Source organism: Arabidopsis lyrata, assembly GCF_000004255.2.
Source record: "Arabidopsis lyrata subsp. lyrata unplaced genomic scaffold ARALYscaffold_5, whole genome shotgun sequence".
Classification (NCBI taxonomy): Eukaryota; Viridiplantae; Streptophyta; class Magnoliopsida; order Brassicales; family Brassicaceae; genus Arabidopsis; species Arabidopsis lyrata.
The window spans coordinates 17775022-17801862 of record NW_003302551.1 but is presented as its reverse complement, the minus strand read 5'-3'; the positions used below and the strand labels follow the sequence as shown (position 1 = coordinate 17801862).

At 37.3% G+C, this 26841-nt stretch overlaps 7 protein-coding genes across 7 annotated transcripts; 6 read left to right on the top strand and 1 right to left on the bottom strand.

The window, feature by feature from the left end:
• The first annotated feature begins 11 nt into the window (after nucleotides 1–11).
• LOC9314132 (MATH domain and coiled-coil domain-containing protein At3g58210) lies at nucleotides 12–2390 on the top strand. Its single transcript, XM_002878018.2, has 2 exons — nucleotides 12–351; nucleotides 462–2390. Exons 1-2 carry the CDS (start codon nucleotides 245–247, stop codon nucleotides 1162–1164), a joined length of 810 nt encoding a protein of 269 aa, XP_002878064.1. The 5' UTR covers nucleotides 12–244; the 3' UTR covers nucleotides 1165–2390.
• Nucleotides 2391–4872: 2482 nt separating this feature from the next.
• LOC9314130 lies at nucleotides 4873–7400 on the top strand. Its single transcript, XM_021025477.1, has 4 exons — nucleotides 4873–5330; nucleotides 5713–5808; nucleotides 5909–6004; nucleotides 6112–7400. The coding sequence occupies exons 1-4, from the start codon at nucleotides 5058–5060 to the stop codon at nucleotides 6568–6570; spliced, it is 924 nt and encodes a 307-aa protein (XP_020881136.1). The 5' UTR covers nucleotides 4873–5057; the 3' UTR covers nucleotides 6571–7400.
• Nucleotides 7401–9394: 1994 nt separating this feature from the next.
• Nucleotides 9395–10900, top strand: LOC9314128 (peptidyl-prolyl cis-trans isomerase CYP19-3). The gene is made up of 2 exons (XM_002878014.2): nucleotides 9395–9503; nucleotides 10036–10900. Exon 2 carries the CDS (start codon nucleotides 10058–10060, stop codon nucleotides 10586–10588), a length of 531 nt encoding a protein of 176 aa, XP_002878060.1. The 5' UTR covers nucleotides 9395–9503; nucleotides 10036–10057; the 3' UTR covers nucleotides 10589–10900.
• Nucleotides 10901–11325: 425 nt separating this feature from the next.
• On the top strand, nucleotides 11326–14248 carry LOC9314127 (protein HOTHEAD). Its single transcript, XM_002878013.2, has 5 exons — nucleotides 11326–11636; nucleotides 11752–12393; nucleotides 12699–13105; nucleotides 13233–13771; nucleotides 13861–14248. The coding sequence occupies exons 1-5, from the start codon at nucleotides 11555–11557 to the stop codon at nucleotides 13922–13924; spliced, it is 1734 nt and encodes a 577-aa protein (XP_002878059.1). The 5' UTR covers nucleotides 11326–11554; the 3' UTR covers nucleotides 13925–14248.
• Nucleotides 14249–16215: 1967 nt separating this feature from the next.
• LOC9314126 (probable inactive receptor-like protein kinase At3g56050) lies at nucleotides 16216–19311 on the top strand. Its single transcript, XM_021025238.1, has 6 exons — nucleotides 16216–16631; nucleotides 16724–16784; nucleotides 17337–17749; nucleotides 17893–18083; nucleotides 18168–18300; nucleotides 18397–19311. Exons 1-6 carry the CDS (start codon nucleotides 16526–16528, stop codon nucleotides 18990–18992), a joined length of 1500 nt encoding a protein of 499 aa, XP_020880897.1. The 5' UTR covers nucleotides 16216–16525; the 3' UTR covers nucleotides 18993–19311.
• Nucleotides 19312–19931: 620 nt separating this feature from the next.
• Nucleotides 19932–25151, top strand: LOC9312416 (UTP--glucose-1-phosphate uridylyltransferase 3, chloroplastic). Its single transcript, XM_021024182.1, has 17 exons — nucleotides 19932–20840; nucleotides 20928–21105; nucleotides 21188–21337; nucleotides 21481–21642; nucleotides 21745–21917; nucleotides 22005–22071; nucleotides 22455–22621; nucleotides 22876–23034; nucleotides 23305–23396; nucleotides 23479–23573; nucleotides 23707–23784; nucleotides 23865–23960; nucleotides 24069–24143; nucleotides 24235–24326; nucleotides 24416–24578; nucleotides 24662–24722; nucleotides 24820–25151. Exons 1-17 carry the CDS (start codon nucleotides 20101–20103, stop codon nucleotides 24939–24941), a joined length of 2670 nt encoding a protein of 889 aa, XP_020879841.1. The 5' UTR covers nucleotides 19932–20100; the 3' UTR covers nucleotides 24942–25151.
• LOC9312415 (pentatricopeptide repeat-containing protein At3g56030) lies at nucleotides 25149–26586 on the bottom strand. The gene has a single exon (XM_021024183.1). The coding sequence runs from the start codon at nucleotides 26361–26363 to the stop codon at nucleotides 25359–25361; it is 1005 nt and encodes a 334-aa protein (XP_020879842.1). The 5' UTR covers nucleotides 26364–26586; the 3' UTR covers nucleotides 25149–25358.
• Between the last annotated feature and the right edge of the window lie 255 nt (nucleotides 26587–26841).

Here is a 26841-nt window from a genome sequence, read left to right as displayed (position 1 = left end):
AAATTGGGTTCAACGAATCGATTGAATTCAATCTCGGACGGTAGTTTAGATAATGGTAAAAATGTAATAAGGAAAATGTAAAATCCCATATTACTAAATGTAAAAATGTAAAAATGTAAAATGATGAAAAAGGAAAAACCGAGAAAACATAAGATCTCTCTGTCTCAAACAAGCAAATATAAAAGAGACGGGGTTGAATAAGCAGATCTAGGGTTTCAATTGTTTTTGGTTGCGGCTGCAAGGAATGGGTGATCAAGTTGAGAACAAGATCATATGGTTTCTTACGAATGTCTCCTCTTTGCAATCTGAGGATATATATTCTAATTTATTCGTGATCGGTGGATGTAGTTGGTAAGAAGACAAGTTGTTAATTTTTTTTTGCTTTTCCTGCACTTTTAGGTATTAGGGCTTCTTCTGTCCCCTAACGTTTTCAATGGTTTTTTTTTTTTTTTTGCTTGCAGGCGTTTTATGGCCACTTGCAAGGGAAATAAATTTAATGACAATCTGTCTCTGTCTCTGGTGGTTGCTGATGCTGAGGATTTGCCTTTTGGATGGGGAAGACACGCAAAATTTTCGTTTACTATAATGAATCAAGTTTCTGAAGAACAAGACTCCCAACTGCAAGATATGTTTCGTGATTTTACAGAAACAGAAGAGTGGTTTGATGACAAGACTCGTGCCTGTCCTTGTGCATCCAGTTTACCCCTTGGAAAACTTGATGCCAAATATGGTGGATTAATTCTGAATGAACAAGTCAAGATTCTTGCAGAGATTAATGTTCTTGAAGCTATTGGCAAGTCTGATGTATCAGAGGAGACTCTGAAAAAGATTAAGCAAGAGGAAGAAACTACTACCATTGAACTCCATGGGTTTCCAGTACATCCTTCAGAGGTGGAACTTTTTAGCGCTGTTTTCAAGGAACACCCAGACTTTGCATCTGACTTCATTGGAAAGAATTTTCACTCTCTCTGGAAGAGAATTTTCATCGATATGCTAATTTCCTTGTTTGGGATTCTGTTTAGGCCGACCTCAAGGACTGGTTTGGTTCATGCGCATCATACAATTGTATATATGGAAAAATGTGGATTTAAGGTTGGTTGGTTGGAGGAGAAACTGAATGAGGTGACACAAAACAAGGATGAAGAGGAAAATGGAGAAAATTGAAGGCAAAAGAACAAGTGATGCAAATCAATATTTCTTTGTCTTTGTTTATTTCATTTTATTTTGTAATGTGTTTTAGTTTTCTACTTTCATCAAGAATGTGCTTTCCACCGCCTAGAGGGTTTTGCTTCTTTTCGTTGCAGTGCTTTTGAAAATCTCTTAACATTGGATGATGTTTTTTCATGACTATACCAGTTGTTTTGGTCTGGTTTTTTCTTTTCTTTCTGTTGTGGTCTCTCTATTGCACCTTGTGTTTTAGAGGAAAAAACGGCCTTTGTTCATTTTCCTGTTTTGCATACGGTGTGGTGTGCGAGACTAAATAGTATCTTTATACAGTATACTTCTGATAAACAAGTTTCTGTGCATGTGTAATACTTGAACTTAGAAGTTCCTCGTAGCTCTAGGCTTGTGATCGAGGCCTCATATGTGGGTAGCTGCTTACAACATCTAGAACCAACCCCTTTAGTCTTTAGTGGTAGATGGACAAGAATGCCAGGGAGTTACAATACAAAGCATCCCTGGCCAGTGCAACTGTGCAAGGACATAGCTTAGGTAAAATTCTCCATAACCGATTTTATGATCCATGAAAGAGTATATAATTCCTCAGATTTTGGCGGTGTGATATATATATCAATGATCAAAAAAATCTTCTCTGTTTCTAAAATTAATAGTAAAGAAACGCTGACTTTTGTTTCTTGTAATCCAACAACAGACAAGTGTGGTCTCTAGATCTGATTCCTGCCATTGAAGGTGGTCGAGAGAAGCATGGCAAGTCACTCGAGAAAGCTGAGCTTGTCATGGGCTGGAGATATGTATGATCCTCTACCCTCCATTGTCTCTCACACAAGAAGCAAGAAACAGCAACCGCAGAAATCAAAGAGCAAAGACAATCTGAAGATGAATGGAAAGAAAGGACTTAAGGGAATCAGCAAAGACAAGAAGCAGACTTCTTCTTGCAGCAGCAAATACAATCGAGAGATGTTACACAAATGTCTATTAAAGCCGCATCTTCTTGAATCTGACCAGCGCGGCACTTGCGTCTTCTCTGTCGCTCTCTCTTGTTTATAAATAAATGATTTTGGTGTGAAAACTTTTCTCACGACTTCTGTCATTCGTACGGACTTGGTTTTGATTTTTCACGAATTGCTTACTACTATTGTGAAGCTTTTCCCTCTTTACCTACTTGTTCTTTTACTTATATATGATATAAGCTGATACTTTTTGCAAAAAAGTTGATACTGAGGAAAGAACTTTCATAAATTTTTGTTTAATTTCGTATTAAATTTACAAGATGCTACATGATGTTCTAGACATGCAGCATAAAATCATTTAGCATCCGGAAATATATAGTGGAGAACAAGAAAAAGCTTGATAACATATGTTACTGTTTTTGTTTTGCTAAACTTGTAATTATCATATAAAATGAAAGTTAGGTGTTACATGATTTTAAGACCTAAACAATTGAATTTTGCCAAAAGAAAAAAAAAGTGGATAAAAACAAAGCCCAATAAAAACGCAATTCTCATAAAGTGAAAAAAACCATAGATTTTCTTAGTAGCGCCAAAACGGCATAAAGATTCCTAAAATTCTTCAGATGTCTCTGATCGGTACGTAATTGTATTTATGATTTGTCGGTCAATGTCCTTGAAACTGCCAGCGGAGGTACATTGATTTGATTATGGAAGAGAATGTTCATTTGCCTCCAAACATTGTAAACCAAAGTGTGGATAATGAGTAGCCTAAGAGTGCGAAGAGCTTAACTGCTTTGAACCCTTACCCAACCAGCAAGGAAATCCAGTCTCTGGAAGTTATATCCGGAAGTCTAATCATGTCAATTATCTTGTCCCAGGGGACCCAAGTAAAGACATAGTCAATAAACAAATGGTCTCTGATCTCAACAGAAACGAAGCATAAGCTTCAAATGGTTGAAACATCAAGGATGTGCTCTTACCTCTATGTTATGTGAGTCCAAATATGAGCTCTTATCTCTATCACTTGTGCTTTAATTTGTGTTTCTTATCATTATTTTTTTTTCTTGCTAATTTCGGTGATATGATTAATTTCGGAGTTTAAAAAAAAAAATCTAATCTTTTTACTATTATTATTATTATGATTAATTTTGGAGTTTGAGGTAATTAAGTTGTGTATATGTTTTATGTATGGTATATGTATATGTTTACGGTAATTAAGTTGTGTATGTGTAGGGGTGTCAAAATGGATTGAAATTAATGGATCAATCCAAACCAATTCAATCCATGGATCTAATGAATGAGAAATTTGGATCTTAATGGATAATGGATTAAATGGATTAATGGGTTTAATGAATTGGATTGAAATGGTTTGAATTATTATGGATTAGTGGATTACTCAAAACCAAACCAATAGAAATTAAACATTCTAAATCAAATATGTAAACCAAATCTAACCGAATAAAATGTCTAAACCGGTTTAGTAAACCGCAGAAAAACCTAAATGAAGAATCGATCTCTCTTCCTCAACCTCACAACTCTCACCACCATCGATCTCTCACCACCATCAATCTCTCTCACCATCGAACTCTCTCGCTATCTCTCTTCACCAAAGGGTTTTTCAAAGCTTTGATTCTGAAGGGTCTCGTTCTTCTCTCTTACCGATCAAGCCATGACGCAATGTTCTTTCAAATCGCTTCTGATGGATGGAAATTTGAAAACTCCGGCGAGAATTTGGTGATTTTGATTGTAAATTTACCCAATGGGACGAGTTTGTATAGATGAGCTGATTTTTTTTTTTCTTTGCGGAAGCTAACGTAACGGATCCAAAATCCACAGAAAGGATCTTGGCTCTGCTACCATGATAAATTGATGAGAGTAAAGAACACAAAAGTGTTTAGGAAGAATTATAATAGACTCTCATCAGAATAAAGTTATAAATTACATTCTCTTATATAGAGATGAGATTTCCTAATTTAAGATAAATATAAATGTAAATAATATATTTAGAGATAATGGTAAATATCCTAAACTAAGATATGATAATCTTCTAGATCTTTCTTGATTTTCATGATTTTCATATTCTTGTGCAATCATCTCGACCGTCGATCTTGGTCGATCTCCGGTTCTCCCAATAGTAATTCACCTCAGAGGTGTGTTGGGATTGTTTCAGATAGGTTTATGAGTAAAGCATTGAGGAATCTTGAGAGCCAGCATCAATGTATAATCTTCTTGAGGATGTGCTTAGTTCCGCTAGAGCGATTCAGCTTGTGATGCATGATTATGCGTGTAACTAATGGAGGATCATATGGCTAGAGAGGTTGGTGAAATGGTTGGGGATGTCGGGTTTTGGAACGAGGTAGAGGCGGTTTATTCTCTGTTGAAGCTCGTTAAAGAAATGGCTCGAAGAATAGAGGAAGAGAGGCCTTTGGTAGGGATGATGATAATGATGATGATAGTATGATGATGATTATGATCATGAATGATGATAGTAGTATGATGATGATGATGATTGTAGTATGATAATTATTAATTATGGTAATTATTTAGATCATGGAAAATTTATTAAATGGATTAAATGAGTTTATCCATTAATCCAATAATTTAAGTGAGTTATGGTTTCATCCAAACCATTTGCTAAATGAATTGGATTGATTCATTATCCATTAGACACTAAACCCATATGGATATGGATTGGTTTGATTTGGTTTAACCAACTTGACACCCCTATGTATGTGTTTGGTTAATTTGTGTGGAAAATCGAGGATTTATTTCCTTCATTCTTATTGGTCCAATTTTTGGTTAGTGTATTTTTTTTTTTTTTTTTTTTAACACCTTTTGGTTAGTGTATGTGTATCTAATAAAAAAGAAGAGAGGAAGATTGAATAATTTTGTTTTTATTAAAAAAATGCGGATATTATTTCAAAAATGATGCGGGAAAATGGTAGTGGCAAAACTGTAATATTAAGAGAGTTTCGAGGGTGTTTCGTCGTGGTGGGCAAAACTGAGCGCACAGATACTCTTCCCGCCCACTATAAGACCTTCCTTCTTCATTCTTCCTACTTCCTCTTCCTTCGTCCTTGTTCCGATCATTCTCTCTTCAACTGCCATTTCTCTATCTCTCTCTCTCTCTCTGAATCCCTGAGAAAAATGTGTTCGCCGACAAGAAAAAAGCAGAGAACCATGAGTTCAACAGCGGAGGTTAGTTCGTGATCAATCTCGCTTCGATTCATTAGCCGTGTAATCTCTGTTCGTGATCAAATCGGATGAGATTAGGGATTTAGGTTTTGAATTTTTTCGGAGTCGTTAATGGAGCTGATACACATTCTTGGGTCGCGACTTGCTATATATATTTCCCGAGATCGCCGTTAATTTGATGATATAGTTGCATAGATTTGAATTCTTGATTAGGATTAGGGTTTCGACCTAATTTGTCTGGAATTGTTTGGGTTTTATATGTGCAGATGATATGTTCTCAAAAGAACAATCGTAATTCTCGTGTAGCTTCTCAAAACAAGAGTCCTCTTACTATTGTTGATCCTGCGGGTTCTCAAAACTTCTCTTTTGTTTTTTTTTTGATTAGTTGGAAGCTGACTATGATTCTTATCTTAAGAAACATCCCTTGAAGCAAAGCATTGGTTTTTCTGGACAAAACAACACTCCTCGTAATAGTGTTGATGTGGGTTCCTCTCTGGTTATGTTTGATTACAATGTGCTTCTCTGGTTATGTTTGATCCTCTGGGTTCTCAAAACTTCTCTTTTGTTTTTTTTTTGATTAGGTGGATGCTGTCTGTGCTCCTTATCTTGAGAAAAATCCATTGAATCAAAGCATTGTTGGTTCTGGACAAAACAACACTCCTCGTAATAGTGTTGATGTGGGTTCCTCTCTGGTTATGTTTGATTACAATGTGCTTCTCTAGTTATGTTTGGTTTCAATGTGCTTCTTCGTGACTGAATATAAGTTAAACTGATTTGCTTGCAGGTGTTTCGAGGAAATCATCAAACCTCTGTACGTCTCCGAGAGAGGAGCAGGACCAGGACCCTTAGTATTGAAGATGACATCCGAAAGGCTCTGTTCGAGAGATATCCAGGGATCGGCAGAAGATTTTCTCAGGGAAACCAATCAGAAAACGAGATCTGGTTATCTCCCGTGGTGAAAATAATTGAAACTCTCATCAGCCCAGCCACGATTGAAAACATCAGTTTTGCTCACTCGATGATTGAACACATTCAGTCTTCCTTTCCCGGTCTCAATTTGGGCTGGCTGTTAAAAGCCGTTGTTGACATCATGCAATCAAAGAAGGACTTGTCTGATCTTACAGAACAATGGGAGAGAGTGATGGAGCAGTCGAAGAATCTGCAGAAGGAAGCTGAAGAGATCAGAGAAAAGATGGAGAGGAAGAAATCTTATCGTCTCACCATTTCACGTATCCTTGGGTGAGATTGATCTTGAAGAAAGAGAGTTAGAGAAGAAAAAGAAGAAGGATGATTTGAAATTTGTTTTCCCTATTGGTAGCTCTATCTGACATTGCTTCTCATTTAGTTTTCCACTCTCTCAATTGATTACACTAAGATTGTTTGTTTGTAACACTGTAGAATGATGAGTATAAAGAAAGTCTGAATCGTCAAATATTATAATACATACTGTTGAGTGTTGACTTTGTCTTCATCTTCTATGATCTGATTTGTTTAAGACTCTGCACTACTGTTGTTGTTCACCAACCTTCTCTAGAATTGTCTTCATTAGACAAACCATCTTCTTCCATACATGGATTTCATAGATCACCTCAACACTTTCTCTTTGCTAATAAACCATTGGCACAAGTCCAACCGACCAGAGAATCCACTCTTCTTGTTTTTGCCAATTTAGTCCTTCACCAAATCTCAAGCCATACGCCACAAATATGTGACACAAACTCAAAATGATCAGTAATATTGGTTTGCTTGAGAGTTAATCTTCACAACCTGTCAAAGAAGCAGATTTATAACTTGAAATCTTCTCCATAAGCCCACATGCAGTTCCTTCTCAGTAAACCAACATTGGATTCTTGGCCTCAAAGTCAAGACAGATCTTTTCCTTAAATTTGGTTTGCTTCGATAAATGGTGGATTTATATTGAATGAAGGAGTCAAGATTGTTGCAGATAATAATGTTCTTGAAGCAATTGGCAAAGTCTGATGTATCCGAGGAGGAGGCAAACCAACCTCTGAAAAGATTCAGCTGAGAGGAAGAAAGTAAGAGTGGTTCTAGATGTTGGTTGGGGTGTGGCTAGCTTTGGTGGGACTTTACTTGATAAAAACGTAATCACAATGTCATTTGCTCCAAAAGACGAACACGAAGCTCAGATTCAGTTAGCACTAGAACGAGGAATTCCCGCTACTCTGGCTGTTATTGGAACTCAAAAGCTTCCTTTTCCTGATAATGGTTACGACGTTATCCATTGCGCTAGATGCAGAGTCCATTGGCATGGATACGGTTGATATACTCAAAATACATCCTTAATTTTTGAATCAGAGAACTTGCTTGCTTTGTTAATACTGTTATGAAAATGTGTTGTTGCAGCCTTGCAGGTGGTAGACCACTTTTGGAACTTAACCGGGTTCTAAAGCCTGGAGTTTTTTTTGTTTGGTCAGCTACACTGGTTTATCAACACGATGAAGGGCACCGTAATGTTTGGAAAAGTTAGTATTACCTGTTTATGAATGTTCTGCTTTTGTGTGTTTTCTCTTGCAGCAATGGGTCATTGACCACATCAATGTGTTGGAAAGTTGTGGCTAGAACTCGATTCACTAAAGTTGGATTCGTTATTTACCAGAAACCAGACTCAGATTCTTGTTATGAATCTCGTAAAGACAAGGATCCGCCTCTCTGCATCGAAGAAGAGACCAAGAAGAACAGTTCATGGTAATGACATTTTATCCTTTTTTGTTACATTTCAACAGAACACTGTTTTTGATGTCTCTTGACCAATACATACCATTTTTTACAAATCAAAAGGTACACTCCTCTGCTTACCTGTCTACCGAAATTACCGGTCATTCCGGTTGGCCTGAAAGTTTAACCGATACACCGGTATGCTTCTTGAGAGAACAGAGGAGTGAAGAGAGTTTCAGAGAAGACACTAAACTAAGGGCTTGATTGATTCTCCCGCTAGCACCCTCCTAGCGGTTGCTAGCGGTCGGTTGCGGTTGTTAGCGGTTGGTACCAATCATAGAAACCGCTCCGTACCGCTCGAAATCGCTGAATTTCAAACGCTTGCTGGCGGTAGCGGTTGGATTTAAAAAAAAAAAATCAAACGTTTACTTATAATTATTATAAAATATATTAATCCTATATATATCTTTCATCTTTGTATTGTATCACGTTATCATCAGAAACCCTAATCAATATTCTAAAACCTTATTCTCTCAATGTCTTCCACCCAAACTGATAAAAATCAAGAACCAAACGTAAGTATCATATATCCTTTTATTCATTCATCACCTCATGTGTAACTCTTTGAATATTTTTCATGGCATCGTTTTTTTCTTTTCATTATGTATTGCTTTGCTTTTTGATTGAATATATGTTTCGATTTGTTTTCTCAAATAGAAACTCACTTGCTTTTTGATTGAATTCAACGTTATTTATAGTTTCTCCCATTACTTGATGCTATTTTTGGTGTTAAACCAGCATAAAGTACTATCTTATTACAAAATTTCTTTATTTTTGAATAATTATTTAGTACTTTATTTATGGTTTTAATTATTAAGCATGTTCAATTTTTCTAATATTATCATAATAATATATTGGTGTTTTTATTTCTTTTTTTTGTAATATTTTTTATTTTTTTGGTTATTTTTTTATTTAACTGCTACTGCACCCGCTGGTTTACCAGTCATAAAACTCCCGCAAACGCATCCATTTTCAAACGCTAAACTAGTCGTTCAAAACGCTTGGTAACGCTTGAAACCGCAACCGCCCGCTTCCGCAAATTCCCGCAACTGCAACCGCTGCGTTTAAACTAGTCAGGCCCTAAGTTTCAGTTTTGATTTTTAGATAGAAGAAACAAAGTATGAGCAAAACAATATGAAATTGGGTTTTTGTTGGGTCCGACGAAACGATTGAATTTATCGGACGGTAGTTTAGATAATGGGCCTAAATCTTAAAATGGGCCTTTTGATGAGGCTGTTACGGAAGGTAAAATAATGAAAAGTTGAGGACAAAACCGAGAAAACACATAGATATCTCTGTCTCAAACAAGCAAAAGCCCTAGTAAAACCCTAGCCACCACTTCGCTTGTGCCATTGAGCCGTTATATAAATACTCACTCGCATCATCGAAGGTAAATCTACGGAGTCGTTAAGAACACGAATTTGAGTTCCGTCTGCAAAGGTATATCATTTCGGTGAACCCTATTCATGTTCTTGATTATTTTACTTCTCCTCAATTTTTTTGTTGTATCGCGTTTAAAAGCACATATCGAAGGCTTGCAGATAACGTATAATATAAAACGCCTGCGAGCTCAATATTTGTGCAAAATCCTAAAACCATCCATTTGAGGTTTTGAAAAATCTCTGTGTTATAAGAATTTATCTTTTCTTATCGACAATTTTGATGGGTGGGACATTTCTTTCTCGATGTTATGATTTATCGTTCGATGAGAGTTCAATATGGATCAGTTCTGAAGAATTTTAGTCTCTGTTCTTTTGTATTGAATGAATCAGACAATAGTAGCACATCTAGTGTACTTTTAAGTTGTTCATAAAGTGAGAGTTTTGCTATTGTTGTTGTTTGAACAGTTTGAGACTTTGGAACTAAGAAAGAGTTGAGATTTAGGATTAAAATTGGTGTTCAAGATTTACTGAATTCAGATCCTTGTTTTGTTCATACATGAGTTGCTGATTCATAACTTTGTTATTGACAGGATTTTGTGAAACCAGAGGAAAATGTCGAACCCAAAAGTCTTCTTTGATATCTTGATTGGAAAGATGAAGGCGGGTCGTGTTGTAATGGAGTTATTCGCAGATGTAATTCCGAGAACAGCAGATAATTTCCGTGCTCTGTGCACTGGAGAGAAGGGAATTGGGAGAGCAGGAAAGGCATTACACTACAAAGGCTCTTCCTTTCACCGTATAATCCCAGGATTCATGTGTCAAGGTGGAGATTTCACCCGTGGGAATGGAACTGGAGGAGAATCGATTTACGGGTCTAAATTTGATGACGAGAACTTCAAGTTGAAGCATACAGGTCCAGGGATTTTGTCTATGGCTAATTCTGGTCCCAACACAAATGGTTCTCAGTTCTTCATCTGCACAGAGAAGACATCGTGGCTTGATGGGAAACACGTTGTTTTTGGGAAAGTTGTTGATGGATACAATGTGGTCAAGGCAATGGAGAATGTTGGCTCTGACATGGGAAATCCCTCTGAACCAGTTGTGATTGAAGATTGTGGTGAGCTAAAGAACCCAAGTTCATAAGTTTTAAAGACATTGGCTTGATCTTGACAGGTTCTATCATATGCTCTGAAGCAGAGACAGCATCAGAGATGGTTAAGGTCAATCTAATCTGTGATGCAAAGCGCTACTTAGGTTTTGATAATATCATATGAACATTAAGATGTGGTTTTATCCTTCTAAGTTTTTTAAAGAAAACTTTATGTGTGAGAGTGGAATGGATGATTGATAATAATGGTAAATTTCTTTATGGACACTTGTTGTTTAGGTTTTTGTAGCTTTCTAATTTATGTGGATTGTTTCATGTTTTGTTGTAAACTTGTAATTATGCATAAACCAAACTCTCTTAGAGCTTATTTTGCGTATCTGTATCCAAAATTATAAAATTGCCGACTTTTCGAATTGGGCAGATTTATTTCATATGCAGAACAAGATATAGAGTTTTTGATCATGTGATAATAACTATTGTTTAGCCAATGAATGTTCACATTTCTTTGAGTAGTTTCTATATATGGTTAAGTATCAGCATCAATTGTCAATACCCAACAGTATTTGGACAGTCTTCTTTAAAAATCCAACAACCAGTTTGCCTTGGCAATTATTGCTACTTTTGTAACTAAAAGTTTAGCCAACTCTTTGGTATAGCTTCGTTATTAAATACATGTACCATTTGTAAAAACATTTTATTCACATTTCTTGACCACTTGGTGTCGGATATATATAGTGGACGGCCATGCTGCACTTGGTCACATCATCATTTTTGCACTATAATCCGTTGACTGTAATCTGCCACAAAATAGAGAGGTCGAAGCCAGGCCACTACCGAATAAGACTTTGCCGTAACCGTGAGCGATGGTTCCTTTTGAAAAAAAAAACTGTTGTTTATATATATAGCGTATGAACCTAGCATTTTCTTTCTTGGCCCCTATAAAGAACCAAACAAATATAATCTTTCTTACACAACTCATACAAATATAATCTTGCTCTCTAATGAATTTCCATATTTTCCGATTATTTCATATTATCCTCCTCGCAGTTTTCATCTTCCACGACTCGTGTTATTCCGATGAAGGTACATGAATAATTAGTTTCCTTTTACAAACCATTCAACTTATGATTTTTTTTGGTTATACCTTAGTATACTAATATGAACTCCAAATTTTATATGAAAATATGTTTTCGTGAAGCTGGAAACTATGGATTTATGAAAGATGCAACATCAGCACCAAAGCTATCTCACTTCGACTACATAATCATCGGAGGAGGAACCGCTGGATGTGCATTAGCCGCAACGCTCTCTCAAAACGCAACCGTTTTAGTCCTCGAACGCGGCGGTTCCCCTTATGACAACCCAACGGCCTCAGACATAAACAACTTCGCAAACACACTCTTGAACATAACTCCAAACTCATGGTCGCAGCTATTCATCTCCGAAGACGGCGTTTTCAACTCACGCGCTCGTGTACTAGGTGGAGGCACGGTCATAAACGCAGGGTTCTACTCACGTGCAGAAGAAGATTTCGTGGCGGAAGCAGGATTGGAGAGAGATGAGGTCGAAGCGGCTTACGAGTGGGTCGAGAAGAAAGTGGTTTTCGAACCACCGGTTAAGGGATGGCAATCGGCGTTTAGAGATGGACTTTTGGAAGCTGGTGTGAGTCCGTACAATGGTTTCACGTACGAACATATCGTTGGGACGAAGTTTGGTGGTACGATATTTGACCCGGATGGTCGTAGACACACGGCGGCGAATTTGTTGGAGTATGCTAATCCGAACACGATTGTTGTCTACTTGCATGCTTCTGTCCATAAGATCCTCTTCACTATTACAGGTATTGACTGATCGACAATTAAATGGACCTTTTTTTTTCCATAATAAGAGAGGGACGTTAATGCTGAAAAAAGAAAAACAAAGAGAAACGTAGCTTACACGTGATCAAACTTTGTTTTTTAATCCCAACTTGTGTTTAATTTGTTAGTTGAAATATTATTATTTTGCTTATCATTATGATTTTTTTTTTTTTATTCATTATTAATTTCATCGCTATCATCCGTCGCAGTCAGGCGTTGTTGCACATTACCATACACATTATTAGTTGTTTGCATGCTCCGGATATGAAACTTCTCTATTGGACAGGTAACCAGAGGCCCAAAGCATATGGAGTGATATTTCAGGATGCAAATGGAGTGTCTTACAAGGCAGAATTGGCAACGCAAGACTCAATAATGAGCGAGGTGATCTTATCGGCAGGTGCCATCGCGAGCCCGAAACTATTGATGCTAAGTGGTGTGGGCCCTGCGGCTCATCTTGCAGCCTATGGGGTGAATCCGGTCATCGTAGATCAACCCATGGTGGGGCAAGGGATGAGTGATAACCCGATGAATCCGGTTTTCATCCCTTCTCCTGAGCCCGTAGAAGTGTCTCTTGTACAAGCCGTTGGAATCACCAAGTTTGGAAGTTACATTGAAGGTGGAAGTGCCTTAAGTGTCTCTATTAGTTTGACTCGTAGCTTCTTCGATGGTGTTTTGAAGCTTCTTAAAAAGGTATAATCAATTAATATAATAACCCTCTAAAATGTTACAAAATTTGTTAAAACAAGACTAAAATCATATAAAATTGTTATTCAGAAGACTATTTAATGTTATTTTTGTATGATGTTTTCTTATACAGACAAAATTACCTACCCAATCCATCTCAAAGTTTTTCAAAACTTTGGATCTTACCTTGAACGTGACAACAAAAGCGGGTGTGATGATCCAAAAAGCGAATGGACCGCTCTCGAGAGGTCATTTGGAGTTGCGGAACACGAATCCAGATGATAACCCTTCAGTGACATTCAACTACTATAAGGATCCAGAGGATTTGAACAAGTGTGTTGAAGGACTTAGTACCATTATTAAAGTGATAGATTCGAAGGGATACTCCAAGTACAAGTACCCTGCACCGAGTGCGCGTGGACTACTAAATCTCATTCTTGCCCTTCCCACCAATCTGAGGCCAAGACACATCACTTCAACGTTCGACTTGCAGCAGTATTGTATTGATACCGTGATGACTATTTATCATTACCATGGAGGTTGTCAAGTTGGAAAAGTGGTCGACAACAATTACAAAGTATTAGGGATTGATGCTTTGAGGGTCATCGATGGATCCACGTTTCTCAAATCTCCAGGGACTAATCCCCAAGCCACGATCATGATGCTCGGAAGGTAAACACATGCAGAAACCAATTGAATCAAATTATCTAAATTAATGTTTTTTTAAAAAAATATGATTGTTGGAGGACTGTAATGTGTAGGTATATGGGGCAGAAGATTCTTCGAGAGAGGATAGCTTTCCAAGGAAAAGAAGAAGAAACATGAGATTTCTAAGTATCCTCAAAACTCTTGTTATTTGGGGATTGTTGCTCCTATGAAAGATGAGACAATGAGCAACAATCTTCTTCACCGTCCAAACAAAGGAAACTCTGTCATTATAGCGTATATCACATGTTTCATGCATCTCGCAAGTGGGTTTTCTGTTGTACTAAAGTTATTTTAAACATAAAAAAGGTTTAAGTTATTTTGTACAGAAACAAGAGTGGTTATTGATGTTTGTTAATTATTAGATATCTTTGTAACAGAGATTGATATCGTTAATAATATGATCAGAAAACGACCTGAGGTTGCTGATTATTTTGTTGTTAATATATAATGTATAGTTGTATACTGATTCCCCATATGTTGGGTATGCATGAGTATAGTGGTTTTTAGAATTTAGTAGGCTCTCACCGGCACTAAAATATAAATTCTTTCTTGTCACATATGTTTTCTCCAGTGGGAAGTTTGCCTACAGTATTTAAATGTGGGAAATTTTCCCACTTTTCCCCAGCCAGTCATAAGGTTTTGAAAGAACAACATATCAAAAATTTTATAATTAGAATTTTGTCACATATCAGATTTTTTATGAAAGACAGCAAACTCTACTTTATTTCATAGTTTTCAGATCTTTGTAATTTTTTTTAGTATGGTCCTAATGTACAAATATCAAATACAGCTATCATATATGCATTGTTTGTACCAATTAATAAGTCAATGACAAATTTAATTAATGCAGGGCCCTTTAAGGTTTCACAATTTTTTAATCCCATTAAACAACGCCCTCGAAAATTTAGCTTTTTAAGTATTGTGCCGCAACTAGCTATGTCAATTTATTTAAGCAAAGTTCCCATGAATGTGACGACTCTTTAGGTAAAAAAAAAAAACAAAGACAGCATAAATTACGTAAGGATGAAGTTAGATTACGCACAACGCGTAGACATGGCGGTGAATTTGTAAATCATAACAATAATAGTTTTATTGATTGTTCCTTCCTTCATCCAATCAAACCCCGATGGGCGATGGCTTTCAAATTACGGTGAAACCGTTATAGTCAACCGTTTAAACTATTTATCTTCGGATCCATTTCAAAAAGCATAGCCCAAAAACTACGGTTTTACTTATATTTGATGTTGTTTTGATAATAGTTTAAAAATATTTTTAAGAACTAGATTACTAAACAAAGCATATTAAGCTGGCATATGAATGTATACATATCGGTATGGTTTTTTTTTTTGTTATGGTTAATTGAAAAGTTTGGACCGACACTTACATATTTCTATAGAAAACCAAAATAAATTCTAAACAGCACTAAAATTAGGAAAGCACGATATATCACTCATTTGTAGGGACAATATCTATACTGTTACACCAAAGACCACTTGGTATAGTTCAACTTATAAGATTGAAATTTTTATTTCGATATAACAAAATTTAGTGGGATATTCCTAAACATATTCCAAACATGTTCTTAGATTGATGTGATCAAATATGGATAATAAATTTTACAAACTTCAATTTATGTTCTCAAACCGATAGAAAGAAATGGATAGATCAAAACTTTGAGGGACATTCGATCGTGGTAGAGATAATAGATCCATGATACTTGTGGGGGCGATATTTGAGCTTTTATTTTAATTAGTTGGATAAACATCACAAAACGTGGGCTGTGTGAAAACAACAATTATGGAACACTTCTCTATACTATACACTAACAGAAATCTGAGAAATACTTGAGAAAATGTATATAAATAAATTAATGGGGCATATTCCGATTACATCCATGACTCCTCTACCCACATGGCAAAGACTTGGATTGAAACCGAAGAAATTAACAACGAAGCAAGAAAACAAAAACAAAAGAATAAACCTACACGTTGAATTGGTCATCAGAAAACTCCCTCCACATTTTCTTAATCCATAATGCCACAACACAATCATTCATCTTCAATCATTCCTATATCCAACACATCCTAATCCACGTGGCATATAGACCCCCGTCATTATGTGTTTTCTCTGTTTTTAAACATACTGTATTGAAAAAAGAAAAAAAAGAGCCTAACGATTTTCCACAATAGTGCTAAGATCAAAAGTCTTTTTCGACGGTGGCTTTGGCCTCTTCTTTTGAATCATTTTAGCTCGGGCATCTTCAGGTCCATAGATTCTTCTATTTTACTACTACTATGTATAAAAATATCTAACTGATAAATGTTAGTCTCGTATTTATCTCTTGTATAATACAGTTGAATCAATATACTTTCAACAGAAATAGATACTCCTCTTTCACGAGATATTTCATTGTATTTTTTTTTTCTCTTATTGTCAACAAGAAGAAGTAAATGCTTTTACTCAATTGTATCCTTTAATTTATTATCGGGCCAAACCACGGGGACACGCGCTTTTAACAAAAAAAAGTTGAAAAGTCATGTTGCTCTCTCAATTCGTCTCCTCCGCCATGCGAACTCAAACTCAAAGCTCTCTCTTCTTCTTCTTCTTCTTCTTCCTTTAGCTAACTTTTTGCTTCGAATCTGTGATAGATCGAGACTTGGATTTCTCAGCTTTCCCGTGCTGTTTTAGCTTCTGCTCGGTTTTGTTTTTAGTCTGAAGATGAGTAACAACTGGAAATCCTTTCGATTAAGGCTTCAAAACCGTACTCTCTTGTTTCTTCTGGTGATTTTGAGCTTCGGTTCTTGCTATTCGTTGAAATCTCAAGGTATTTACGGTTTTTGTTTCCATTTTTTTGGTTCCCTATACATTGATAGAAAGATAGTTACTCATAATTGTTGCTTCGATTTTGGCTTTCAGGTGGTCCTTTTCTGGATTTTGTGACGGAGGATCTATCGTCAGATACAGATTCCGAGGATTTGTAAGTATCAGCTTTCGATTTTTGTATATGACTGTCTTTAGTTTGTTGAATTTGAACGCAGCTGCTTGATTTTAGTAAGTTCTTAAGTATTTGGTTAAGACCTCTTGTTGATTTTCAGATTTATAACTTGATGCTAGTACTTGAGATGAGTTTTTTTTTTTTTTTTTTTTGTGTTTTTACTTCTGGATATTAAGCTTTTGAGTTTGCTAAGATCTAATGTTGTAGTATATTTTTGATACAACAAGTTTGATTGTTCAATGTAGAATACATAGTTTTGGTGACATGATTTGTAACTGAATTTTGGTTGAGCATCAACATCAATGTAGTTGGTATTTTAGCTCTATGACTTTTTTTGAGAGAACTAATACTATTTTCTGAGTTTTACAACATGAAGACCGACACTGTGTTTTATGCATTTTGTATTCTAAGACTTGCTAAATTTACTTTGACAGTGTTGTAGCATAATCATTTTTTCCATCTGAGTTAGTAACATGTTTCTGTTTCCTCTCCCTTTTATAGTCAAATTCATCGTACCATTTGTCTTTTTTGTAGGAGAGCGGTTGGTTTTCACAGGAAATTACTTGGCCGTTATCGTAACCCATACACCCATTTGACTACGTTCAGAGATCGGCCTGTGGCAAGAGCTACACCTCCGTCTTCTTCGGTTTCTCCAAGACCTAATACCAAAAAAACCTTAACATTGCCTTCCCCACAAAAAAGTCCTCCTGCGCGACATGTTTCTGCTCCACCTCCTCTTATGCACACTGTGAATTTTCCTAGTCTAAGAAGAAGCTCCAAAACTTCTTCAAACAGCACAATTCCTATATTGGCTGGCTGCGTAGGCGGTGCTGTGTTTATCCTCCTTTTAGCTACTGGTGTCTTCTTTTTCAAAAGTAAGGCTGGAAAATCTGTGAATCCCTGGCGTACAGGTCTTAGTGGTCAACTTCAGAAAGTGTTCATAACTGGTAATTGCCTTTCTACTCCCTGATACTAAATGTGAACTATCATTGTTGGTTCTAGATGATTGAGGTTTAATCGATATGCTTGTCTCTGTCAACTCCAATTCTTTTTTCTTGTCAATATTAATGATGTGTGATTTGGTACTCAGGTGTCCCCAAACTCAAAAGATCTGAGATTGAAGCTGCCTGTGAAGACTTCAGTAATGTTATTGGGTCTTGTCCCATTGGTACATTGTTCAAAGGGACGCTATCAAGTGGGGTGGAGATAGCTGTAGCTTCTGTTGCTACTGCCTCTGCCAAAGAATGGACAAATAACATAGAACTGCAGTTCAGAAAGAAGGTATTTCCAGTCAACCATTTTTCTTTTATTTTTGAAGGGTTTTGATTTCTATCACCTTATCGTTTATGTTTTTGATAATTTCAGATTGAGATGTTATCCAAGATAAACCACAAGAATTTTGTCAACCTTCTTGGTTACTGTGAAGAAGATGAACCTTTCACTAGGATCTTGGTGTTTGAATATGCATCAAATGGAACAGTCTTTGAACATTTACACTGTAAGTAATAAAGCTCTTTAGTCAAATGAGATTATGAGTCATTTACACTGTAAGTTGTCGATTTAAAATGGGAAACAATATTTAATTTTGTTGCAGATAAAGAATCAGAACACTTGGACTGGGTAATGCGGCTAAGAATAGCAATGGGCATAGCTTATTGCCTTGACCATATGCACGGACTCAAGCCACCTCTAGTCCACAGCAATCTTCTTTCATCATCAGTTCAACTCACAGAGGACTACGCTGTCAAAATTGCGGATTTCAATTTTGGATATCTAAAAGGCCCATCCGAGGCAGAAAGCAGCACCAATGCACTCATAGATACAAACATCTCAGAAACAACACAGGAAGACAATGTTCACAGCTTCGGGTTGCTGTTGTTTGAATTGATGACTGGAAAACTCCCAGAATCGGTTAAAAAAGGTGACTCGATAGATACCGGATTGGCTGACTTCTTGAGAGGAAAGACATTAAGGGAGATGGTGGATCCAACAGTGGAATGCTTTGATGACAAGACTGAGAATATAGGTGAAGTGATCAAAAGCTGCATAAGGGCAGACCCGAAACAGAGACCGATAATGAAAGAAGTCACAGGGAGATTACGAGAGATCACTGGATTATCACCAGACGATGCTATCCCAAAACTGTCACCGCTCTGGTGGGCAGAGCTGGAAGTTCTGTCGACTGCGTGAAGAGACTACTACTCTACTTCACGAGAAATCTGTAAGTATTAATATGAAGATTCGAGTGAGGTTTTTGAGTCCTTTGAAGCTCTTGGCTTCTCTTTCGGCTACTTTCATCTATCTATATATATATAAATGTATGGAACTTAGTTTATATAACGGCCTTAAAATTTGGGTTGATCCATTTGGTCTTTTATGTCGTAAACAGAAAAAGTCCTAGATCACGGTAATACCCCTTTTTTGGTGTGCATAAGGTGGTTACTGTGTTTGTAATTAGTTACTCTGTTTGTTCCTTTTAAATGTTTAATCATCAGGTTCTGAAGTAACATAGAGACGACGGATCAAAGTATAGTTCACAGGGTTTGCTCGTTCAATTTTAATTTAGTTGAAGATGGTGCTCGCAATTTGATATCTCTCAATCGAATTGAGGAAAGTCGATGAATAATTTAATAAATTTTACTCCACTATTTAACACTCCACCTCCTAAACCACATGCAAATATCGTAGCTAATAATCAATCACTAACATGTTTTCACCATTTATGGCGCTAGCTAATAGTCAATCACTAACATGTTTTCACCATTTAGAGCGGCTTAAAAGGATTTTTATAATTAGTTTTAAACGACAACAACCGTAACTATCAGCAAACATTGGGTTTGCGGGTTATAGCGGAAGAACCAATCAAACTTTTAATGTAAATTTCTGTTGCTATTTCTTACCGTATTTGTTTGATTAATCCGTTATCATTTACCATCTTTATTTCCGTTAAATAAACCGGTTTGTGTCGCAAAATATGTAAAAAAAAAAAACTAGAAAATGTTGGAGTAGTCGACATGAAGAATGAAGATGATCCATCGGTGTAATCCAAAATGGTGTCGTCTGAACCGTCAGATTAAAGATTGCAACCCACGACAATCACACATCTTCTACACAATCAAATCTTTCGAAGCTGGTTGGATTATATTAAAAAAAAATAAAGAGAAAAAAAAAAACGAAAGAAAAGAAGCAATCGTACAGTGATCTCTGGGTATATGCTTGGAGTATCTCTCCTTATCCCTCCTTGGGGTTCTCTTCAAAACCCCTTCTTCCTTCTCCTTCTCTAACCATCTTCTTCGCCATGGCTAATCCTCAAGCTTCTCCGATTCTCCATCACCCCCAAAATCACCTCTCTCTCTTCCACTTTCGTACTACTACATCTCCTCGCTCCTTCACCTCTCTGCATTTCAGAAAACCTCTGCTCTTTCTCCCTTCTTCTCCTTCTTCGTTGTTCTCTTCTTCATTTTCCTCGAAATTTCCGCAGAGCGAGCAGCTATGTGACAATCACCAGGTGAGACACGTGTCCACCGTACCTGTCGAGTATGCCACACCGACTCCTCCGGAATCCGACGATTTCTTATCGGAAATCGATCGGCTTAACTCTCTCCGAGCGAAACTAGACGTTTCCAAGGATTTACGCCGGAAGGACGCGGTTATCGACGCTGATTCCAGAGTTCGTCGATTCTTCAGCGAGAATCGAGGCGGTTTACCTCAGGTTTTAGGTTCACTTGGTTTGAATTCGAAAGAGATGTTTCTCGTTAAGTGTGTTATCGCTGCGGGGCAAGAACATGCTCTATGTATGAATTACGAGGAAGCATTTGAACAAGATGCGGAAGAGTATACAGTGAGAAGCTCGGTGAAGAACGCGCTCTACGCATTGGTGGAGATGATTGAGCGATTCGATGTGAATAGTAGCGGCTATAAAGGTAGAAGAGAGATTGGTACAGTTTTAGATGCAGAGGAGATTACTCACTTTAGAAAATTCTTGACGTTTCTGGAAGAAATTGAACAGTTCTACGACTGCATTGGAGGAATCATCGGGTACCAATTCCTCTTTAACTTCCATTTAGTACAGAGATTTTTTATTTGAATATATTCATTGCTGAGACATGCATGATTGTGTGTCAGATATCAGGTTATGGTTCTTGAGCTTCTTCATCAATCATCTAAGAGACGTAATACTAACCGGTCAAATCTTGTTGAAGAATCCTTGGGTTGCCAGTACTTAGAAATGCACACTCCTAGTGTTCTTGACCTCACTCAGAAGGAAGATTATGCCTCGCAGGCGGCAATATGGGGAATTGAGGTTGGTATTGTGTTATTTGCTTTTGAAATTAAGCCAAGTTGTTGTGTATGGTTTCTGGATTATAAGTTGTTATACATATTAGGGATTGCCAGACCTAGGTGAAATATATCCCCTAGGAGGTGCAGCAGACAGACTAGGTTTGGTTGATTCAGACACAGGAGAATGCCTTCCTGCAGCAATGCTTGCTCATTGTGGACGAACTTTGTTGGAGGGACTTATTAGAGATCTTCAGGTACATACATGTGCACTAATTTCTTGAGTGACTCTCGGTGGGTTTGCATATACTTGGATGTATGAAAGGAAAATTTGAGGTAAAAACTGTATTTGTTCATGGCATTAGAAATGTTGTTTATCCTTTTTTTCGTAATTGGCTAGGCTAGAGAGTTTCTTTACTTCAAACTTTATGGAAAGCAATGTGTCACACCTGTTGCCATTATGACAAGTGCTGCAAAGAACAACCATGAGCATGTAAGTTCGCTTTGTGAAAGGCTCAAATGGTTTGGAAGAGGTCAATCAAATTTCAGACTCTTTGAACAGGTATCGGAAACATATATTTTCTTTTCATTTCTGCTACCTTTTTCTGCGACTGTATATTGAGTATTGTACTCACAGTTAATGGAATGGTTTTTGTTTCGCTAGCCTCTCGTCCCAGCTGTCAGTGCTGAAGATGGTCAATGGATAGTATCAAAGCCCTTTGTGCCAGTTAGTAAACCTGGTGGTCATGGTGTGATTTGGAAATTGGCTTATGACAAAGGTGTCTTTAACTGGTTTTATGATCATGGAAGAAAGGGAGCAACTGTTCGCCAAGTTAGGTTAGTCACTTGTACCCTTGTGAAGTGGTTCATTATATAATAAATTAGAACAATCTGAATTTACTGTATATAATTGTGACATTGCAGTAACGTTGTGGCTGCCACAGATGTTACCCTCTTGGCCCTTGCTGGGATTGGCTTACGGTACAATAAGGTATGCTTGCATCGTATGGTTATGACTCACACACTGCAAATAGATTCAAAACATTAAATGTATCACTTATGGAGATAAAAAGAGAGCATCTGGTGTTGATTGCAAATGGTCTCATGTTAGCTGGGCTTGAAGAAAATGTTCTATATCACGTAGTATAGTTTCTTGAGTATATGATGGATACATTCCTTTAGAAGTATGAGGTGTGGCAGTTAACTATCCACTGATATATATATGGCTATGCTTTCCTAACTTGCTTACTAGTTGAGAAAACATATTAACCACGTATTCATCTCTCAACTTCTTCAAGAAAAAGGAATACCTCTTTGGACTTGCGAACAATTGATTCCCACAACCCTTGATTTATTAAAATCTTAATGTGACAGAAACTTGGGTTTGCATCCTGTAAAAGGAATGCTGGAGCAACTGAAGGGATTAATGTATTGATGGAGAAGAAGAATTTCGATGGGAAGTGGGAATATGGTATATCGTGCATTGAGTACACAGAATTTGATAGATTCGGAATCTCCAACAGATCACCTTCTTCAAATGGGTATGATATTTGTATCATTGAATTTGTTCTTGCTTAAAGTGCATATATCCAAGAACTGATTCATAGTATCTCTGTTCTAGCTGAAAAATAGTGCAAATTTATCTCCTCTTTTATTAGAGGTCTTTAGTATTAGTTGTTCTTCCTTGTTCACTGGTAAAAAATCTAGTATTTTTATCAGTGTGAATCTTCAATGCTCATATATTTCTTCTGCTCAGAGTGCAAAATCAAGTCAATTTTCCATTTTACTTCTGAAGTTTGCAGGCTGATTTCCCGGCCAATACAAACATTCTATATGTAGACTTACATTCTGCCGAGTTAATTGGGTCGAGCAGTAATGCAAAAAGTTTGCCAAATATGGTTCTCAATACAAAGAAGCGAATTGAGTACATTGATCAGTATGGAGACTATCACAGGTTGGTATCTCTGAACATTTATGTTGACTGATCTTCTGTTACCTTGTTATATCTCCCAATCTTCGAGTGATATTTCTCTTAAATGGAAACCTCAAGTCAAATCTTAACTGCTGCTTGTAGCTAAACTGGAATTCATAATTTCATATTGGTTCCTTTTGACCCCAAACACTTTTATTCTTTTCTATATGGAATTACCAATCACTCTCTTACATTCAATCCCCTTCTTTTATTATCGTTAGCAAGGTTCTTATAACTTTCCTTTTGGGGCAGCGTGATGGGTGGTAGATTGGAATGCACGATGCAAAACATAGCAGACAATTTTTTTAATAAGTTTCCATCTAGATGCCAGGGCAGTCTAGAAGGTAAAGTTATTTGAATAAGTTGCATTGTTTTATGTATATCTGTATTTAGGTGTTACTTACTCTCTTCCCATGATCTTACCAGACAAACTGGATACATATATTGTATACAACGAACGAAGAAGGGTCACTTCATCAGCTAAGAAGAAGAAACCACATGCAAGTGCTGCATTACACCAGGTTATCTTTCTCTAGCCACTTGTTTTCTTTGCCTATTCTTTTGTCTCATTGCATTGATTAGGCATTCAATACAACTAATTTCTTTATTCAGCTTAATCTAACTTAATTTTCAAACTTTTCTCTTTCTATACAGACTCCAGATGGTGCATTGTTGGATATACTCCGGAATGCATATGACCTCCTTACGGATTGTGATATTAAACTCCCCATGGTTAGTTTATAGATACATCTCTTTTACATGTCAGTTTGAATTTTGAATTGAGAATTTATAGTTTTATTCTACTCCTCCAGATTGAAGCTAACGATAAATATGTTGATTCCCCACCTCCGTATATCATTCTTCTGCATCCTGCCCTCGGCCCTCTTTGGGAAGTTTCGAGACAGAAAGTAAGTCAATAGTCTGTTCTTGACAGTAGAAGATGCCCGTCTTCTTTTGTTTCCTGATTCAGAAATTCTAGGAAATTATGACTAATATCGTATGAGTTGTTGTTACAGTTCAAGGGAGGGTCCATTTCCAGTTGCTCAGAACTGCAACTAGAGATTGCAGAGTTCTCATGGAACAATGTTCAGGTTCTAAATATTTTTACTATGCCAACAAGATTTCGCATAGCTTTTATCGCTTTGAGTTTCTTAAACTCTAAATCACTTTCCTGTCCCATAGGTTGATGGTAGCTTGATCATCACTGCTGAAAATGCCATGGGCTCAACAACACCTAACGATAATGGTGAACCAATATTACAATACGGATTAAGGTAGAATGGAATCTTGTACTTGATTATCTCTGTAAGATACATGTCTATTGGTTTGCACTTGTGAATTCACATAAAAACTTGATTTGTAGGTGTGGTAAGTGTAAACTGCATAACGTCAGGGTAGTGAACCGAGGAATCGATTGGAACAGTAAATCAAATGTTTACTGGAGAAACGATGTGAACCGGCTTGAGACCTGTAAAATCATACTGCACGGAAATGCAGAATTCGAAGCCAGCAATGTAGCTATAGAGGTAAAGTAAAGTAAACTAACATGGAAGTTTGTGATGGATTAGCGTGTCTGCTTCAAATCAAGTAATCTATACTCTTTTTGCAGGGAAACCATGTTTTTGAAGTACCCGACGGTCACAAACTTAAGATCACACCAGGAAATGCAGGTCACTGGATCTTATTATCTAAAGCAATGATAGATAAGAAATCAGACCAAATTGACACTAGTATTGATTGATTTTATTTTGGTGTTCTTCGATCTAGGTTTAAGCATCAACTTGGAAACACTGAAAGAAGAGGTAAAGGAAACAGGAAGCTGGTATTGGAACTACCAACTCAATGGATCCCACATTCATCTTCAACAAGTAGAGGTTTCACGAAACTAACCCCACCCAAATAATTGGGAGCTAAGCCTCCCAAAGTAGAAAAAAGTTAATAACCTCTCCTTGTCTTTGAAAATAAAAATAGAAAGTCTACTTTGCTGTAAATGTTTGCTCCTCTGTAAATTAAACAAAACAGTTCACCATCTCTATCTGATGTGTTCTCTTTCATGTAAAAAGCCCGAGAATTGTACAATTCAAAGATTCATACTGGAACTTGAAGCCACGAGTCAATAACAGATTCATTTGTATCACGAAACCTTATACATTCTTATTGGAAACCAACAAACACTGCATGTGAAAAAAATCGCAGAGAAGCTAACTGTTTTACACTAACCTCCTTCAAAGTTGATTTTTATCTGTATCATCAACTTAGTGTTTTGCTCTTTGTAACAATGGTGATTCTCCTTCTTAGGATCAAAATCATGTTTTTAACACATTGGTATCATGAAATTCACGTAAAGCATCTCCCATTCTCAATCCTCTAACACTCATCTCCTTCAAAACCAACTTAGCTTCTTTAAACCTCTTCCTCTTAATAAGCTTACTAGCCAAACTTCCCAAATTCTCTTCATCCAATCTCTTATCTTTCCCAGCGTACGCCATCACAAACTCCACAGACAGCGCATAATAGCCACTCTCCAGCAACTCTCCAATAACGTACGCATGAGTGGCGTACAATACCGATAACCCTTCTTCCTCCATCCTCCTCAGAATCACCATCGCCGCTTCAACATTCCCTGATTTACACGCGCCTAACACAAGCGCGTCGTAAGTACGCGTGTCCGGCGACATAACTCCCTCCTCTTCCAGCTTCCTCAACACCTTGCTCGCTTCCGCCACGTCACCTTCGTAACAATGCGAAGTTAAAAAGTAGTTATATGACGTCACGTCCATCGGAATCGCGTGAGATCTCATCAATTCCGCCACGCGCCAAGCTTCTTCGAACTTGTTCTTCTTCGTGAGCGTGTTTAAGATCGGGTGAAATATGGAGGTTGAGAGCTCGAATTTTCCGATTGCCATATCGTTGATCAAGACCAGAGCGTCGTCGATCCGGCCGAGTTTGCAGAGACGAGCGATGAGAGTTTCGTAGGCGTGTTTCCGAGTGTAGCCGGCCTCGGTCTGAGGTAAAATGCGGCGGAGATCTTCTAAGGAGGAAGAGTAAGAGTCTGTGTTTGTTAGGAATTTGAATGTTGCGGTCGTGTTGAAACACGCGTTCACAACGCGGCTGTTGAGAAGACGACGTACGGCTTCGAAGTCGCCGGAGTTTCCGGCTTCGTAGATGAGGTTATCGAATTCGACGCAAGTACGACGACCAGGTGAAGCAGTTGGATTGGGATTTACGGTGGAGAATGAACGTCCCGAGATTGATTGAAGGAGAAATCTGGAATTGTTCGCTTCTTTAACGAATCGCCGGAGAAGAGCCATCGTCGGAGATTAGGGTTTTAGCCGGAACTTCAGAAATGAAGAAGACAGTGTTAAAGACTGCACTTGAGATTATTGGGCTAAACTTGTTTTAAAGGCCCATAAATAAATAAAGGGCCATAAATAAATAAAGGCCCAATGTTAAAAGCCTACATGTTCATTGGTCTCGTTTCATTGTCTAGGGTTTGGAGAATATATATTCCATCTTTCATCATCTCCGGTCTCTCTCGCCACGATTAGGGTTTTGAGCAAAAAGGAGTGATGAGAGCTAAGGTAATTATGATCTCCCACCAATCTTACTGACTGCTGAGTTCATTGTCTGATTCATCTTCTCTTTGTTGTTATATCTGTAATACTTATGGGCTAACTTTAGTTTTTTTTTTCCGTTAACTAATTGTGGATCTGGTGTTGTTTTATATCTCAGTGGAAGAAGAAGCGTATGAGGAGGTTGAAGAGGAAGAGACGAAAGATGAGACAGCGA